The sequence below is a fragment of the Tympanuchus pallidicinctus genome, unplaced genomic scaffold, assembly GCF_026119805.1.
Source record: "Tympanuchus pallidicinctus isolate F22 unplaced genomic scaffold, pur_lepc_1.0 scaffold8, whole genome shotgun sequence".
Taxonomy (NCBI): domain Eukaryota; kingdom Metazoa; phylum Chordata; class Aves; order Galliformes; family Phasianidae; genus Tympanuchus; species Tympanuchus pallidicinctus.
The window spans coordinates 49,776,176-49,794,091 of record NW_026294802.1 but is presented as its reverse complement, the minus strand read 5'-3'; the positions used below and the strand labels follow the sequence as shown (position 1 = coordinate 49,794,091).

The 17,916-nt window shown below is 43.8% G+C and overlaps 1 protein-coding gene and 1 long non-coding RNA gene across 3 annotated transcripts in view; one reads left to right on the top strand and one right to left on the bottom strand.

Moving 5' to 3' along the window:
- The window catches only part of BRINP1 (BMP/retinoic acid inducible neural specific 1), an 80,594-nt gene extending 77,914 nt beyond the window's left edge, over positions 1 to 2,680 (top strand). For both annotated transcript variants that reach the window (XM_052668627.1, XM_052668629.1), the window contains exon 8: positions 168 to 2,680. In XM_052668627.1, the coding sequence (XP_052524587.1) occupies positions 168 to 1,308 (1,141 nt within the window). In that variant the 3' untranslated portion in view covers positions 1,309 to 2,680. The remainder of the gene's footprint in view (positions 1 to 167) is intronic.
- A 5,542-nt stretch (positions 2,681 to 8,222) lies between these two features.
- On the bottom strand, positions 8,223 to 14,081 carry LOC128073566 (uncharacterized). Its single transcript, XR_008202760.1, has 4 exons — positions 12,619 to 14,081; positions 11,897 to 12,004; positions 11,681 to 11,802; positions 8,223 to 11,572 (listed from the first exon to the last, which is right to left on the bottom strand). It is a non-coding gene; the product is annotated as an uncharacterized LOC128073566 (long non-coding RNA).
- Positions 14,082 to 17,916: the final 3,835 nt, after the last annotated feature.

Sequence of the window (17,916 nt, the reverse complement as noted above, 5' to 3'; positions counted from 1 at the left end):
GCCTAGAAGTAACCTGGAATAGTTCCCAAATGTTGTAGTAGGATATCAATGCCCTGAAAGCTCTGCTCCAGTTATATCCCTAAAAGCACTATGACCATAGAAAGATGCCAACACTAAGGATTCTGTGAGGCTCTATGATGCTAATTCTCTCTTCTTCCTACCTGCAGGACAATACAGGAATGGCTTACCCGGGTCCAGTCCCTACTCTACTGCAATGAGAATGGGTTTTGGGGCACTTTTTTGGAAAGCCAGCGGAGCTGTGTTTGCCACGGTGGCACCAGCTTGTGTCAGCGTCCCATCCCTTGCATCATTGGGGGCAACAACAGCTGTGCCATGTGCAGCCTTGCCAATATCTCTCTCTGTGGCTCGTGCAACAAGGGCTATAAGCTTTATCGGGGCCGTTGCGAGCCTCAGAACGTAGACTCAGAGCGGAGTGAGCAATTCATCAGCTTCGAGACGGACTTGGACTTCCAGGACCTAGAGCTGAAGTACCTGCTGCAGAAAATGGACTCTCGCTTGTACGTGCATACCACCTTCATCAGCAACGAGATCCGCCTGGACACCTTCTTTGACCCCAGGTGGCGCAAACGCATGTCCCTCACCTTGAAGAGCAACAAGAACAGGATGGACTTCATCCACATGGTGATTGGGATCTCCATGCGCATCTGCCAGATGCGCAACAGCAGCCTGGACCCTATGTTCTTTGTCTATGTCAATCCGTTCAGCGGGAGTCACTCCGAGGGCTGGAACATGCCCTTTGGGGAGTACGGCTACCCACGCTGGGAGAAAATCCGCCTCCAAAACAGCCAGTGCTACAACTGGACCCTGCTACTGGGCAACCGGTGGAAAACCTTTTTCGAGACTGTCCACATCTACCTACGCAGCCGGACACGGCTGCCCTCCCTGCTGCGAAACGAGACGGGCCAAGGGCCCGTGGACCTTTCTGACCCCAGCAAGCGCCAGTTCTACATCAAGATCTCGGACGTGCAGGTGTACGGCTACAGCCTGCGCTTCAACGCTGACCTTCTGCGCAGCGCCGTGCAGCAGGTCAACCAGTCGTACACGCAAGGTGGGCAGTTCTATTCTTCCTCCTCCGTCATGCTCTTGCTGCTGGATATTCGGGACCGAATCAATAGACTGGCACCTCCTGTGGCCCCGGGGAAGCCCCAGCTGGATCTGTTCTCTTGTATGCTCAAGCACCGCCTGAAGCTCACCAACAGTGAAATCATCCGTGTGAACCACGCTCTAGACCTGTACAACACCGAGATCCTCAAACAGTCGGACCAGATGACAGCCAAACTCTGCTAACCCGGACTTTTCAGTGGGACACGTTGGTGACTGATCCTTTTGCTGTAAAAAAATAAAAGAGGAAAAAAAAAAAAAAAAAAAGGGGGAAAAAAAAAAACAAGTAAAAAAAGAAAGAAAGAAAAGGGGGAAAAACGCAAAGAAGGGGGAAAAACAAAATTTGTAAAATGTAATTAATATACAAAAGAGAAAAAAAAAAGAGGAAATTCTTCATTTGTTGAAAACTAAACCCGTTCTAGCAGCTGTATAAAACTGTCAGGCATGTTTGTTATTTCTATAATCCGTCATAAAAGAGTAACACCTTACTCTCTCTTGACCTTGGAGGTGTTGCTTGCTAGTCCTCAGGGGCAGCAGGGTAAATAAATAAAGGGAGGAGCAGAGAGAGGGGCAAATTTCTGTAATGAACTGTAAAGATTTCTGCTATGCAGGTGCCAAGACAAAGACAAAAAAAATTCAAAGCAAACAAACAAAAAAGAGTTATATGTAAATGTAAAAGAACTGCCATTATTCCTAGTGGGAGTAAATGGTTAAAGATAAAAGATATTTCTCCTGTTGAGATTTATGCCAGCTTTATGTTGAGTTATTCACCCAGCCCATGCTGAGCTTTGCTGAAGGACAGAAGGTGATGGCAGTCCTTTGAGAGTAAAGCAAGGGCCTCATCGGGGAGAAGACACAGCAGGTGGAAGGGTGGATCAGATCTGAGGTGGCATCACTTTGGCATTTTCACTTTGGAAGACTTCTCACCAGAGGTAGTGTCAGCTCTTGCTGAAGAGAAGGATGGGTCAGGTCTCCTTTCGTTTCACTCCATGCCTGCCAGCAGGCTGCTGTTGCCTTCAGTGAGGCCAGAGCTCAACCTCTGTAAAACTTCCTGAGTCACTGCTCTTTAAGGTGTCTGAATACCATAAAATTGAGAAAGGCAAAACTATATTTCACACTGGAAAACCTGGAGTAAATGGCAAATCTGAGTTTGGTTTTTAGCCTATGTTCTGGTATGTCTGATAAAACTGGGAAACCACCATCACCGCAGAAAAACCCAAAGCATAGGTAAAGAAAACGTATTTCCAAGGAAATCTGGAGATGCTGAGGGGTACATGGGTGATTTTAGTTCTTTGGGGAAGGAAAAATCCCTTATATTTTCTTATGATTCTGTAGCTATGAAGAATATCCTTCATTCACATTCTTTGTCCACCAAACAAACAAACAAACATACGAAACCAAACAGAAAACAGATGAGAAAAATTTTATTACAGTATCTCCAGAACTCACGAAAATCAGCTCTCAGTTTACAAAGATAAAGACAGATTTAAAAGGGTTGAGTTATCAGACAGACAAAAAACCTGAAATAACCAAAAGCTGTGTAAAGTTTTGCAGTGTGTGTGCATGTGTGTTTGGATATATTTTTTTTAAATACAGGGTAGAGTGAATGGATGTAGGATCAGCTGAGCTGGTGATAAAACCTGAACACAGTGGGAGGAGAGTAGAGGGTTATTTCTCTTAATTTCACTATTTTTAGTTAAAATTCTTTGTCAAAACTGCTAGTGACAGTTCTGCCCTTTCAGAAGGAATAAACAAAACTCTCATCCTTCAGACTTGTAGAGCTGGAGGAGCATCCTGTGGAAAAGCAGGGCTGAGCAGGAGGCCTTGGCCTAACACCCAAGATTCAGATCTGGCTCACGACTTAACATGGTGGTTCAGCCACGTTCCAAATTGTACAGGTTTTGATCTTATTTGTGGATTCTTAGAATAACATCAGTTCTTCTGGAAAGAGCTAAATGCATTGTGGTGTTACTCATACGACTCCAGGGACTTAGGCAATTAAGTCTGGCTTCAGGTTTTGTTCAATTTGAGAGATTTTGGTTGATGCAAATCAAAGCTGAGAAGGAGTTGGATACCTTAAGGAAAATAAACATTCACTGAACTCTCCTGCGGAACTAATGATTGAGGGCATACAAGAAACTATCTGTCTAGTTAGTGAGAAAACAAAAAACAGAATCCTAGTCATAAAGGAACACATCAGCCCTTGTGTGTCCACCAAATGGGGGATCTGCATGAGCCTGAGGAAGATCTGAGTGGATTCAACAAACACATTTCTAGGGACATGCATCCATTTCAGCTGGTAGTAACCTGTGGCTTTGTGTTTTCCCCAACAGATATTGAGATCTCTTTCTGTCTTTACTGATCAGCCCCTGCAAGAGGTTGCAAGGTTGCCTTTTTCTTAATTTGTTCAATGGTTTTTTGATTTTTTTTTTTTTTTGAATGGTCCTTGTTTGCATAGCAGAGTTTCATGTTTATAGAACCCCACCACTCAAACGTTTCTTTATAGCTGTGACATTTCCATGTCAGTTTTCCAATGAGGGAAAATTCATTGGCAATGGTATGCATGGAAGCTAGTTTTAAGCAAATAGTGAAGAGTATTCATGGGAAATGAATGTCAAATTAGTAATTATGAGTGAAAATAATGTTCCTGGCAGTTTCATCCATCCAAGCAGGGAATACAAATATACTCTTTAATTTACATGTATGACCTGAGGAGCTGACACTGAAAAAGAACTATAGTTATTACTCTAAAAATACTGACTACTGCTTATGAGCAACCTATAGCCTGAGATGCAGTCTGCATTCAATGATGGGATCTGTTCGTGGCTGGGAATAGTGAACGTGCTTATATAAAGTGAAATTAATTTGATAAATTGCTTTCCTATGAGATAAGTATCCAGCTCTAGTGACTAGCAGCCAGAGAAGCTGCAATCAAATCTCAGATCTCGTGGGTAGCTAACAACACATGAGCTAAATCTTGCCTGGTGTTTGTGGGACTGTTAGAGATCAAATTGATTGCTCTCATGTATTTCTAATGATGCCTGGGCACGATCAACCCCGATCATACTGTGCTTTGACAAGGAGGGCAACACCAGGAACTTTAAACAAGACATTGGGAACCAACAGAACTTTAAGTCACTGCTGTCCAGACATGACCAAAGCCACGGTAGGCAGCAGAGGGGTTGGAGATGGGTCACCTGACATAGACAAGCATTTCCACCGTGGCTGGGATAATGAAGCTGGAGTGTTGAAAATCAGACTAGGAATATGAAGGAAATTTAGCACAGATAGACCGTTAGCATAGGAAGTTCCTCATGAGTTCCTGATCTGGTGACATGCCATCAAAGCATAATGGCACATCACAACACTGATGTAGAGCTTCCGTGCACTAAAGCTGTTGCAGCATGGCTGGATGACATTTGGAGGTGGAATGAAGATGAGATGTCATGGATCAATTCTCTTGTCCTTCAGGGTAGAGGAAAATGTAGCTATTGTGCAATGAGACAATGTTTTGAGCTCAAAATGTGTGTCAGAGATAAAAAGGAAAAGCAAAACCAAATAATGTGATCAACTGTGCCTTGGACCACACTGTCCTCTGCTTTTGATGACAGAAACAGATGTCTGGGTCCAGGTTACATAGTGAGAAAATTTTCACGCCCTACCTTTCAAATGTGAAATGTTCGTAGCACCTCAGAGCACACAGTCTGCTTGCACTGCTCAGTCCCATCAAACCTTACCTGGTAAGAAGGACCTGTGACTACCAGGTGCAGAACCAGATTACACAAATTTGTTTTTGGGTATTTGATCTGCAAGCAATGCAGTCATCTCCTATACTTCTGGCTGGGATAAGAGACACCAGAGAGGGCACACCAGGGCTGCAGTGATATTAATGGTCTTTTGAGGTAGTCATGTCCAAGTCCTCCACCCGGCCAGAAAAAGATTTTACAAGGCAATGTAAGATTGGAGGGTAATTAATAGAGGAGGATTGCACTGAGAGAGTATTTTCACCTGTTACATTAGGATCACTAAGCAGCATGGCTGGTAAATGTTGGTACAGTGTTAGAAAGGGATCCTCAGACTTTTAGATGTGGGTAATCATCATCTGACTGGTGATGAGAATGGAGCTTAACTCCCTTCTCCCATATAAGCAGAAGATAAGGAGCAATCTCTGAGATGGTCCATCCCAGATAGTACTGGGGTGGTCCTACTGACTCGTGGCAGATGCTTGTCACCTGCTGCAGTTAGGGACTCTGTGGAAGCTGGAGCTTCCAAAAAAACAAAAAAAAACAAAAAAAACAAAAAAAAACAAAAAAAAAACAAAAAAAAAAACCCCAAAAAACATAGAGAAAGACAGAAAGAAAAGCCAGACAGCGGATATCCTAAAGGCTGAGAATGGCAAAGACCAGCAGGTAGAGCAGACTCCACCTACTTTTAGCCCCGAGATCCAGAAGACTTATGGGATCAGTTGCTTCAAGTCACATGAGAGAATGGACAAGGAGCTGATTAAGAAAAGTGCTTTTTAAAAGTTATTCAAATTTAGAGTTCTCAGCCAATATGGCAGAAAGCAAAGGACGTCAGCAAATCTTATTAATATGCTGATGCTACGGCTTCAGAAGTGTACAGAATGCCCATTTGGATCAGGGCGAAGAGCACAGCATGGAGTTGCTATGGAGACGTGGGGAGGCCATTAATTAGCTCTCACATGAAATCATCAGGAAGAGTCTGGACCACAGCAGCTTTGCCCTCCTCAGAAGCTAAGGGCATGGCCCTACTCACCCCCAGGCTCCCCTCTGTAGCTCCAACAGCCATGTCCTGGAGCAGGCATGTCCTGCAAGCATCTGAGATAGGTGCACAAGGACTAAGGTGGAGGTGATGATAGGGATAAACAAAGGAGGGATGGTGTTCCCGCTCTTATTTTTCTCTTCTCAGAAAGCCTGTTTGCTGTTGCAGACAAGAACATGTGCTGCTTTTGGGGACAACGGTACTCATGACTGTGACCTCAAAAAAGGCAGGGCTGGCCACGAGGCTCTGACAAGCTCAGTTAGAGGTGTCAGTGTCTGCCTGGGTGAGCTGCACCCAAGAATGCCAATGCTTTTCAGTACTATCCTGTTCCTCTGAGCAATTTCTGGCTGTGCTAAGCCAGCATTTCCCTTCCCCTAAAGGAAACATAGGCAAAGAAGGGAGGTTTCTTGGCCACATGCCCAGCCTCCCCGCAGAGCCAGATCCACCTCCAGCCCGGGCTGTGCATGCAAGTTCCCGTGACAGCTGTGACGGACTTCAGCTGCCGTGCACAGGATGTTCATTTTAGCCCACTTGCTAAAACACCACTCGGGAGGCTGTTTGGCAGATGGCATCTCCTGCACCAGAGCACACTGCAAGATCCCCAGTCCGACTGCTCAGCTCTCAGTGCTGAGCGGCAGCCCAGACTGTGCTCTCCTGTCTCCAGCTAAAGCATTTTCCTTGATGAACCTTGCTGAAGGGAAAGCATCACAAGGCTCAGGTGCTGCAGGTTCTTGTCTGAAAGCAGAGACACAGGAGGTGATAGCAGTTAGATGTCTGGGGAGAGGCAGGAGGGAGATAAGACAGGGCATAAGGAGGTCACAAACAAGACATTTCCACGTTCCTTCCAGCCTGAATGGTTTGAAATGGAGCTGCTGGACCCAGGCAAATCATGGTCCTTGGTCAAGATCCTTTCTCAAAACCACACATCAACTAAGTCCCTCCCATCTTCTCTGCACTTTCTTCCAGTAATCTTTCTTTTTTTCTAAGCATAAACTAACTTCTCTGAGTGTCATCAGAATTGTCAGCAGAATTATTAATTTTCTATAAATCAAATGAACCTGAAAAACAGCGAGGACTGAAAGCTCTATAAGAAAACTTGTTAGAAATTTCAGCTCCCCATCTTGAATTTCCAACTTGCGACTTTTCCTGGCATGAGATGAGTGCTTGATACAAGTCCACTCTTCAAGCCAAGATGACTTTCCTTTTTTGTAACAAGAAAAAAACAACTCAGTGCAATCTGCGCTCTCAGGATGCACAAAACAAACCTCACGTTCAAAACTGCCAATAGCAATCCTGACCACCAGGAACAACTCCGTGCCATTAGATGCATCTCCACGAGGCTCATGGATCCAGCCACACCACTCTGTGCCCTCACTGTTAGTGGTGTGCGGCAGAGCAGTGCAACTACTGGGTGATTCCCATTGCCCTCCAGTGCTTGCTTTCCTCACAACACAGGCAGGAAAGAAATCTGACCTCGTGGAGAGACCTAGAAAAAACAGGCCATGGGTCCCTCCCCTAGAGAACTCCGAAAGGTATTATTGCTAGAAAAAAATTATCACTGCAGCAGAGCCTGCGGAGGAGAAGGATCTGGTTAGATGACCCTGAGGAGAAACAGTAGGGCAAAAGAAATTGGATTACTGACCTCACTGCGCAAGGAGGACTGTCGTACTCCCCAAACCAATCCTGTCACTGACCCTTCCCTCTTAACAGTTTTGGCTCAATAATGAACAACACCAGTTCATTATCTCCGTATGTAAAACACACCATGTAAGTACAGCTCAAAATAGTATTTTCATGCCATGGAAAAACACAAACAAATCTAGCACAAAGAAAGAAAATGAAAAAGGAAAATCACCAAGACGCCTTATGTTGCCAGTGATACCTTGCTGTGAGCTGTGTTGGGAGTTGCCGGCACCACAGCCTGCAGTAGAAAATGGCCAACTGAATTATTTTGGCTGAAATTCTAAAAGTAGCCTTAAAAAAGAGAGAATTTTAAATTCAGTATTTCTGATGGAAATAGGAGCTGAAAGTAAACGTTACTTTTCAGTTATCTGAGCCACACCTGCTTTTGAATACCTGTCATTCATCTCATCTAGAACATAGACTTGTCTAAACGGGAAAAAGGAGTTCAGCTTTGATGGCTTTGCAGAGTGCTCAGTCTCTTAGGACAGGGTGTGCCAAGGGGACCTGAAGTCATGAGAGCTCAAAGATGCTGTCAGGAGCAGAGCAAAGAGCTGCTGCTAAATTCAAGGAAGTCAAGAGACCTGATATCATGAAGCCAGAAACACAAAAAAGCATGTGTATATTCATGTGTATAGGAATATTTCATCATTTTTTTAGTCTCAGCCATCAGATCATTATATCAACAGGAGAGACATCAGGACAGGAGGTGCTTTTATTTTCCCTGACAGCTTTGCTGCCCCCACTCTCACAGGCACTAGTAGTGACCTCAACAAAGATACACAACAATGTGCTACCATGGCATGGATTTAGCGTTAATCTTAAAACACCCCAAACACTCAGGTCAAGCCTGAAAGCACTGCCTTTGCCTGATTTTGGTGCAAAGAGAAGCCAGCAACAGAAATATTCTAAAGGCAAAACAATCCTTATTTCAGCCTGTTTTCTGGGACAGGCTTCTTGACAACATGCAGCTTGTCTGAGTTGGGTTGTGGTGTAATTTAGGGCTGAATCTTGTTCTGCAATGTGATGACAGGATCAGATTATACAAATGTCATGCAGCTAACAACTGAGATCTGGTTTTCATGCTTCCTAAGACACTCAGGCTCAGGGTTCTGTTAAGTTTCATTCCAGAGTGAGAAAACAAAACCTGGATATTGTCTGGGTTGGGATTAGGCACTAATTCTGATCTTGATGTGCTTTCACAAACTACAGAAAGAAGGGAGTTCGCTCCTGACTTACTCCTGGATATTTGGCAACCATCTCCATACTTTCAGTCTCTCTTGATATGAAAATCTAATCATGTTCACTGCTCAAAATCAACTCTGGTGAAGACTAATGCAAAAGGCTCAGCCTAAGCAAGCAGCTTGCTCAGGAAATGTAGATAAGAAGCCCTTGCGGTTTGCTTTGAAAGTCAATAGACTTGGGTTCAGAAGGATTAGTGAGGGGCTCAGTCCTGCATAGTGCTGAGCACTGAGGGTTGCAATACTGAGCACGTGTATGTATGAAAGCCAAAAGGACCATTCAAAACCGTGAGTTAAGGTCATGACAACATATTTTTCTGGCTCAGATCCCTAGTTGTCAATAACTGGTAGTGGGTGTTGAGTTCTATGGGAGTCCCACTTCTCAGTGACATAAAGGCCTGGGAGTGCTGAGATCCCAAAGCAACTTGCTAGCCTGAATTACTGAATTAATTTCAGTGCCTGTGTTGGGTTCAGTCATCCCAAGCAGTGGGCATTAGACAGATATGAACTCTTACACCACACCCAGAACAGCCAGTGAAAAGCACAGCAAGTATCCAAATAGACACAAATTGCATTACTTCTTAATGAGAATTAATATCTCAGATGTGGCACTAGGAGACCTCAGTCATGCACCAAGACACCAGAGCGGATGGCATTTTAGAGACATAGCAGAAAGGAGACCTCATTTTAAGAAGCATCTCAGGAGAGCACCAATTAAGAAGAGAACGCATGTGACAACAGCTGAAGTTCCCAATCATTTTTCAAGGGTCACTCTCACGGAGGAGGACCTGCCTGTCATCCGTTTGTTAGGGTATTTGCTTGCTGCCCTTTCTTCCTAGGAAATGCTGAAGCAGAAATGATTGCTTTTGTCTTTTTGCATCTCTTCCCATTTCCAAAGTGCTTTTTTACTACTTTGATATTCCTCAAGGGATGAGCAATGTTCTGTTGTTTGTTTGTTCTTTTCAGGCCAGTATTACTTGTGCATTCATTATAGGCTCCAGTTAATGAAAATAAGTACAAAGAAACATTAGGGAACAAATAGCCAACTAGACAAGAGGGGCATGAGAAACACATTCCCCAAAAAGCATTCATTTCAGATAAGAAAGACAGAACAGACATTGAAACAGCTGCACTGGGTCTCATTGTGGCAGAGCAAGGAAGAAAATATGGGTCTGAGTGGTCACACCCACCCCATATCAGCACCCTTCCAAGTCTGCACCTACAGAAGAGTCAACTGGGACATCTAGGGCTTGTTGCCAGGGAGGAGGAAGCTAAGTAGCCAAAAACCACGTATCTACAGCGTGCCTTTAGTTATCAGCAATAAAATAGCCCAAGTTTTTCTGAACTATCAAGTACTGGCCAGAGGCAAGGTATTAAACTTCAAGATACACAGTTGCTCTAATGGACCTGGCATATCCTAACTTTCCAAGCTCACCTGTAAAACAATAATGTCATTTTCTTCTTCATTATGCATAACACATCAGCCTGGCTGCTCATTAACAGCTTTGACCTGAATCTGTCACTTTACAACAAACTCCAGTAGGATTCCAGGTTTACTGCCATATAACTGTGTTATTATACATGGAAGGCTGCAATAAGCTGATTATAAGAAAACCTTTTTTTTTTTCCTTGAAGACTTAATATGTACTCTTCTGACATCAGATAAGTACAAAATAAACCTGAAACTTCACCCAAAATGCATTATGCAAAGAAATCTGTCACTATAAAACCAGACAGGTCTCCCTTCGTCAACTCCTCTCTGCATTGCCTTGGCTGCATGAGGAGCTCTGCTGTGGCAACTGTTAATTCCTACATGCCTTGAGTCAAACCATCCTGTCTATGATTCAGTTGGTACAAGACAACCTTCCTCCTTAGAAATGCAGCTTTCTGGAGCAATATTTGTGTGCTGTGGAGGAAAGCCCCAAAGCTAAATGAAAAGCACTGTCAAAGTGTAGGGTAAGAGGCAACATCCCATCCCATTCTATTTCAGCTTGGGAATCTCAGAACAGCCTTCTTGAAGGAGAACTGCATTAAATGATTGAAAGAGGTAATTCCAGTGAGGGCTTCTCTGCTGGATTTTGATTACTTCATGCCAGATGAGACAGAATTGGCCAAATGCTAAAATGGAAGTGTTTCAATAATTTCCCATTAAAAAAAATGTCAACAAAAATATATATTTTGCTGAATTTGCTTTTCTTTAAGAGAAGACTGTTCAGCTGGGAATAAAAAAATCTTGGTCAGCTCCATCAGCAGAATTGGCTGTGGAAAGTGAGGTTCATCACATCTGGGCTAATGGGGTGTGAAAAGTTGGCCTTGCTGAGTACACGCAGACCACTCTTAGTGCTCCTGAGAGAGCCTGGGAGCTGCTGGGAGGAAGGATTGATCCATGATTGCTCTGTCTCCTGTCTACACAGCTATAATCATAGAATGGTTTGGGTTGGAAGGGACATTTACACTCATCTAGTTTCAACCCCCCTGTTATAGGCAGGGACACCTTTCATAGACCAGGTTGCTCACAGCCCCATCCAGCCTAGCCCTGAGCGCTCCCAGGTAGGGAGCATCCACAACCTCACAGGGCAACCTGTTCCAGTGTCTCACCACACGTGCTGATTCAGATCAGGCTGGGCTGTGTGAAGCTCATGGGTTTGCACCAAGTGTTTGTCCCACACCTCAGTCTTCCAGCCAGTCTGTCAGCACTGGTGTGCATCACATTCCCCATAGCTGAGGCCGAAGGCATCACACAGCACCTGGTGTCAGAGATAGCAAACAAAAAAAAAAAAGTGAAAGATCAAGGATCAATGTATGCAAGAGAAAAAAAATTGTTTAGTTTTATACAAACCATAAGGTGTATATACTTCCTATGATTTCCCAGGATTGTGGTCCATAAGTGGCACAGCGCAGAGGAGACGGGAACATGTAGCAGGGTTTGTGGTTGTGACATATGTAAAGTCTGTTCTGATAGCGATTAAGAGCTATCCTGGATAGAAGGAACCAAAGTTAATACACCTATGGACATCTACAATAGACCTATGAGCAAAATATTCTGTAAACTCCTCTGGTGTTTAGCTTACAGGAAATGAGGTGATGCTCCAAAAAGTCATCTCTCTCATGGGATGCGACTTCCCTGGGTGCAAGGCCTTGGAGCAGAACAGCAGCTCATCTGGCCAAGCAGAACAGTGCTTTTGGAGGAAAAAAAAAGAATTATGACAATCGTCTGCAATATTTTACAGAGGGATTTTACAAGATAGAGCCCAGCTTTAAAGGGAGAGATGATATTTCGAGTGTTACATCTAAGCCATTGATAGTGGCAGGGTTTTGCAGTCTATGCCATACAATCAGGGAACAAAAGCCCCATCTATCTCTATTAATCAAAGCCCATCTTTGCAATCATTTAATGGGTTTTTCCTCTTGTTGCAATCATGGACTAGCACAAGCTGAATTACAGTGTTCTTTATTAACTGGCACGGCTTGCTCCACCTTAATTAGTGCAGACCAGTGGAGCTAAGGTGAATGAGGTGAACATTAGATGCAATTTTATCATTGATGTTGAAAAGACAACCAGACCTCAACTTTTCTCTCTGTAAGTGCATGCCATCCTTTTGTGAGATGATCAATAGCACTTCCACTGGAGGAGGTGGGCAAAGCACCTTTCAGAACTGATAATTGTGCAGGATCCAAATCTTTTCTAATAAAATCTTTTCAAAACCTCAACAAAATTTCTACTGAAGGCCAGCTTTCCTAGGAGACCTATAATTATTGAGAGCAAAAGAGAAAAGAAATGAGGATTACCAACCTGGTTCAGATAAATAGGACCAACTCAAACAAGGGATCTGAAAGACAGGGATATGGAAAACGAAGCAAGTGGAAAAAAAACATAATCATGATAATAAAAGAGCAAGGATCAATATCTCTGAGAGGAAAAAAACATTTAATTTTGTACAAACCATAAGGTGTACACACATCCTGTGATTTCCCAGAGGTCTCCTGGATGATTCTTTTTCCTTGTAAAACTCACATTTTTACACTCTGCATCCCCAGCTCCTACCTCAGCGATACAAAATGTACATTCAGACCACAGGACATCCCAAGAGATTGATTCCCTTGATGCTGCTCTTCCTTTTTTCATCTTCGAAAGTCAAATATTTATCATTTGGCATCTTCCTTGTTTTGCTCTGATCCTTGAAAGAAAAAATGCCCTTTCACTGCCCTCACTTGGGAAAACCACAAAGGCAAAGCAGCACCGTCTTCAATGGAGTGGCCAGGGAGGATGCAGCAAGACATCCAGCTCAAGGTTGCAGATAATGCAAGATAGGAAAATGCCTCTCAAGCAGCTGCTTCCCCCATACAGCAGAAATACATCAATGTACTGAATTACTCAAAAGCCCGGCGTCTGAGAGGAAAAAAATACCAATTCAGGTTGAGGGATACACTGAGACACCTTCCTCACTTGGAGGATTTGGCCCCTTCTAAGAAGGCTGGAGATCAAATACTGTTCTTTGCACACTCAGGCTGGTGGTCCTGTCTATGACATCCCTGAGGAATGTTTGTGGAATGCAAGTTCTAAGTTTATCCTCATCTAAAGACATTTGCCTTCCCCTAAATTTGACTACAAGAAATGAAGGCGCTGGTCCTGTCTTCTTGCTGACAAAGTGTGATGTTGAAAATTGGTGAAACCACGTGGGGTAGTGTGCAAAAAGGCCAAAAGTGAAAATAAAACCCAGTGACGTCTCACCCTCCCACCACCAACACACACAAGTCCTGCAGGAAGGAGCCCTTTTCCCACCTGCCTGTGGAGGTTCAGCTTTTTGTCTCTTCCATTTCACACAAGTGAGAGCAGAGCAGTCAAGATAAATGGATGAAACACAGGCCAAAGAAGAGAGGAAATATCCACATAGCAAGAATGGAAAAATTCCACAAATGCCCATACGAGAGTCAGATCATTGAGGTAACCCCAGCCATGGCAGTAAGCACAGGAGGGGGGCGAAAAGGGGAAAAAAAAAAAATCATTACACTGAAATCTCACTTGAAATAAGCTGGGGACCATGGATCCGTGCCAGTTGTAGCTCCCATTACTGCTGCTGTGTGAGCAGTGCTCATCATTCTGCGTAGTTCAGGGATCTTTCAGGTGATTGCTCTAAAAATACCTTACCTGCTATGGGTAAAAATAATTTCCTTCTTTCTATTTATTGACCTCCCTCTTCACCTGAGTGACCTCCCATTCCCAAACATCTCTCAAGTACTTAAAAATAACCACTTCTCTTCCTTCCCATCCTAATTTGATTAGTTCACATTAGTTTAACTGGGTGCGTATGGAAAATGAGGACCTACAAGAGGATCTTTGTGTTTGCTATTTAACATGGAACTCCATCTCATCCCTCCTCACAGGAGTGAACCCTTGCACACTGTCCTCTGCAAGAGCCAAGTGCTGCCAATGTAGCTGGGACAGGGTCTTTTCAGACACTGTTTAATTACCACCTCTTATGGATTGAATTGGGACAGCAATAGGAAGCAACCTTGAAGGCACTGAAAAAAATGAGTCCCTAGCACCACCACTTCATACTCATTTATCTCTTTAAGCCCTCATATGTAAGTTAATGTCTAAAATGAAAATGTAAGAGAATGTACCTGTGGGCAGGCATGAAGGATCCAGCTCTGGACAGCCTGGTGGAGCTCTGGGTGTCCCTGCTCACTGCATGAGTTGGACAAGACAGCCTTTAAGAGTCCCTTCCAAATCAAACAATTCTATAATTCTACAATGTGCAGGTTGTCTGACCTTGTTTGATTTGGGAGGAAGATGTAGAATTAGACCATTCAACCTTTGTGGGAGACAGGGTATTATTTAGCATGCAGTAGTACAAAACACAGAAGAGAAAAACATCAAGCAGAATAGATACAGATGCACTTCATTTAATTTAGCACTTTCATGCTCCTCACTTTGTGATTGGGGACGCAGAGAACAGCAGCCACTCGGCACTGCAAGCACAGCTTTTTATAAGGGCTTTGCAGTACCTTTAGCTCTATTAACACTTGCTGTATTCTACTCCCAGGCTTAATTATTCATCTTATACCCAAAAGTGCAGCTATGATTAAACTGAAGAGCAGTTAGGCATTTTCAAATGGATGTGACACTGCAGCACTGGAGAGAGGCTTCTTTCAAGGGTACAAGCTTGTCCCTCTCGCCCTGCCCACATCTCCTCTCCAGTGAGCCTTGCCTCTATGTTCCTCCATTGCTGGGCCTTTAAAGCAGCTCTCCTGGTTTCCCTCTCCCCCTCTCATGTTTACATCCCTTAGTTCTCTTGTGCTATTACCTTTCCCCTCTGTTGATTTGTCTCTGCAACTGAATTTTCTCTATTGCTCTCTCTGCAGGCTCGGATAAAAGCCCATTGAAGACAACTGGAATTTTCTCACTGACTTCTGGAAGATATTGTTGAAGGACGAAGCACTAAGGATAACACAACTTAGCTGCAGCTTTCTGCCTGGGGTTTGGGGATGGGCTAAGTGACTTCTACTTATCCTCCCAATAGGCTTTAGTTTCTCTGACTCTATGAAACTTGAGAAAACCATCTCAGCACCATTTTGAAGGACAAAGATCTGCCGATCCCAGGAGGAAGAACAAAACAGTCCTTTGAAAGGGCCAAGAAGTAAACTTTCTCACATATGTAGCTCTGAATTTTGAAAGTAGCTCAGGGCAAATTTGGGTAATAATGAAACTGGATTTTTTTTCTGCCAGAAAGTTAGGTTTTTAGCTGAAGCTACTCATTTAAGCCATAGAAAGAGAGGCTGTTGCTTTCGAAGGATGAATCATGCCACCCACTTTAGACACATTGGTAGAGGTGACTCACCCTTTCTCTCCACAGCCTGTAGATGAAACCTGGCTCACCAGCTTAAACACCTCAACTTTTAAATGGCTAAAACTAGGTACAAGTAATCTTTCCTGAAGAAGACACAGATATTAGCATGCTTTCTAGAACAGCACTAGGATGGATACCACACCACTGTTGTTCCATTTGTAGGATGCTTGAGGCAGGTGAAGGTCTTGCTACCCAGCAGCAGGTCAGCCCACATTCAGGCTTGATTTCAGCTGAACTCTCCTAAGAGACAGCAGCCCTACTTTCTGTTTCCTGCTTGTAATGTTATAACATAATGGAAAGTACAGCAATAAGAGCAGAGTGGCAAACTCCTAAGCTGCAGCAAATGAGAACAAGTACAAACACAGCAGCCATGAACACAAAAACAAAGGAAGAAAATTTCTTACCTTTGGAAGGCCACAGGTAGGCAAGGATCTCCAGCAAGAAAACCTTGCCTCCACTGCCAACCCTTAAATGAGGTCTGGGAAGGGATGGATCCTGGCTCCAGCCCCTCCAGTCACTCAGGTGAACTACATGCAGCTGAGCTCCCCTGGTTGGCCCTGCCTTCCCACCAGGTGCTCAGTCACTGCTTCAGGCTCTGACTTAACATTTCTGTTACAGTGCTGTAGGGCATAGAGCACTCAGAGCCCTCACAGCCAAGAGTGTCTTCAAAAACCCATTCCCTCCTCTTCTCCACCATTCCACCTGGACACCATGCACATGGGTGGTGATGCCTTCTTCCCATCCTGAGTAAGCTAACTCTATTCCAGCATCTCCAGCAAGTTTGGCTTGGTGTCTCTGACACTACATCCCAAGATCTTGTGAGCAGATGGGAACTGAGAACAGCACTCAGCAGCATTTCCCAGATGTGCCTGCAGCTGGGCTGGCTGTGCCCATCCCTGCTGTGTCAGCCTGGAAGCACCAGTCCAGCACTTGACAATATTCCTGGAGCACAGCCAGTTCTCTGATGACAACGCGTGAGAGCAGTGTTCACATTTTCCATTTCCTGAAAGCCACGTGACAGAAAAGAAGTCAGGACTTGTACTTGCTTTTTCATGCTCAGAGTTTCTCCCTTGCGTTCTGTTGAGGTCTGCATCAGTATATTCATTTATAAAACTGACCTGAAGACAAATGCTCACAAGCTTTCTTGCCTTCCCATTGCTATCTTGAAGGCAAGGCTCCAGTTTTTAGCCATATGACACAGTGAGATAAGCCTTACAATAAAAAGCAAACAATGCAAGGCCAGCCCCGGGCTTCCAAGTCGCGATCTCCGTTTGTTCAGCATTTTCCCAGAAGGTTGTTGGAGATACCTGTGGGTACACAGCTGAATGCAGAGAGTCGACTTTGCAGAAGCAAAGAGCACAGCATTCTGGGTTATTAAACCATTTGTCTTACAGCCCCGGGGAAAATGAGTTTGCTACAGAAAGTCACTAATGGACCGAGTTTCCTCATCTCAAGCTTTCTTCTCTGCGTTTCGCAGCATCCTCAGCTTGGCACCATTGTGAGCATGAGCACCAACTTGTGTTGAGAAGAGAGCAGAGACCGAGAAATGCAAAAAAGGGATGTGTCAGAAAAGCTATTTTTGAAACTGTCTCTGGCTCTTGACTGCATTATCTCCAGATCTCCCCTCTACAGTATTTTTTCATCGTTCATGGTAGGTTGAAGGCATTTTTTTGCACGGTGTTAAAAGAACATTGCAAATTCATCAAGAAATTCCCTCATAATTAACAAAACAGAAACAAAAACAGAGTTGAGACTGTCAAAAAATTCATTCTAAGAGTAAACTATACTCTCTATGGCACGGTAATACAATATGCTGTTAAATTCTTTCACTCAGAAGGGAATAAAGGATATTTGAGCATAAATGCATTATCCACAACCCACAATAGCACAGCCTATCCCCTGTGGATAATGCTATTAGTGCTACATTTCAAATTAAAAAGCATATGCTCTTCTTCTTTCAAAAACAAGGGAGTGCTGCCCACTTCCTTCACTTGACTAAAAACAAAAGCTTTTAAAGTGATAAAACATCATTCATTTGATAAAAACAACCATCTGCACCTGATTTAGCTAAGTGTTGGCTTTTAATGACAAATTGCTGGTTGGGGAAAAATTAAATGCAAGCATGAAGGTTGACTTGATTTGACCACAAACTAGTTTCTACTATCCCCACCAGTCCTACCCCTAATTCTGATGCCAAATTGTGACCTTAATGAACAAATTTCAATCAAGGGCTCTTTGAA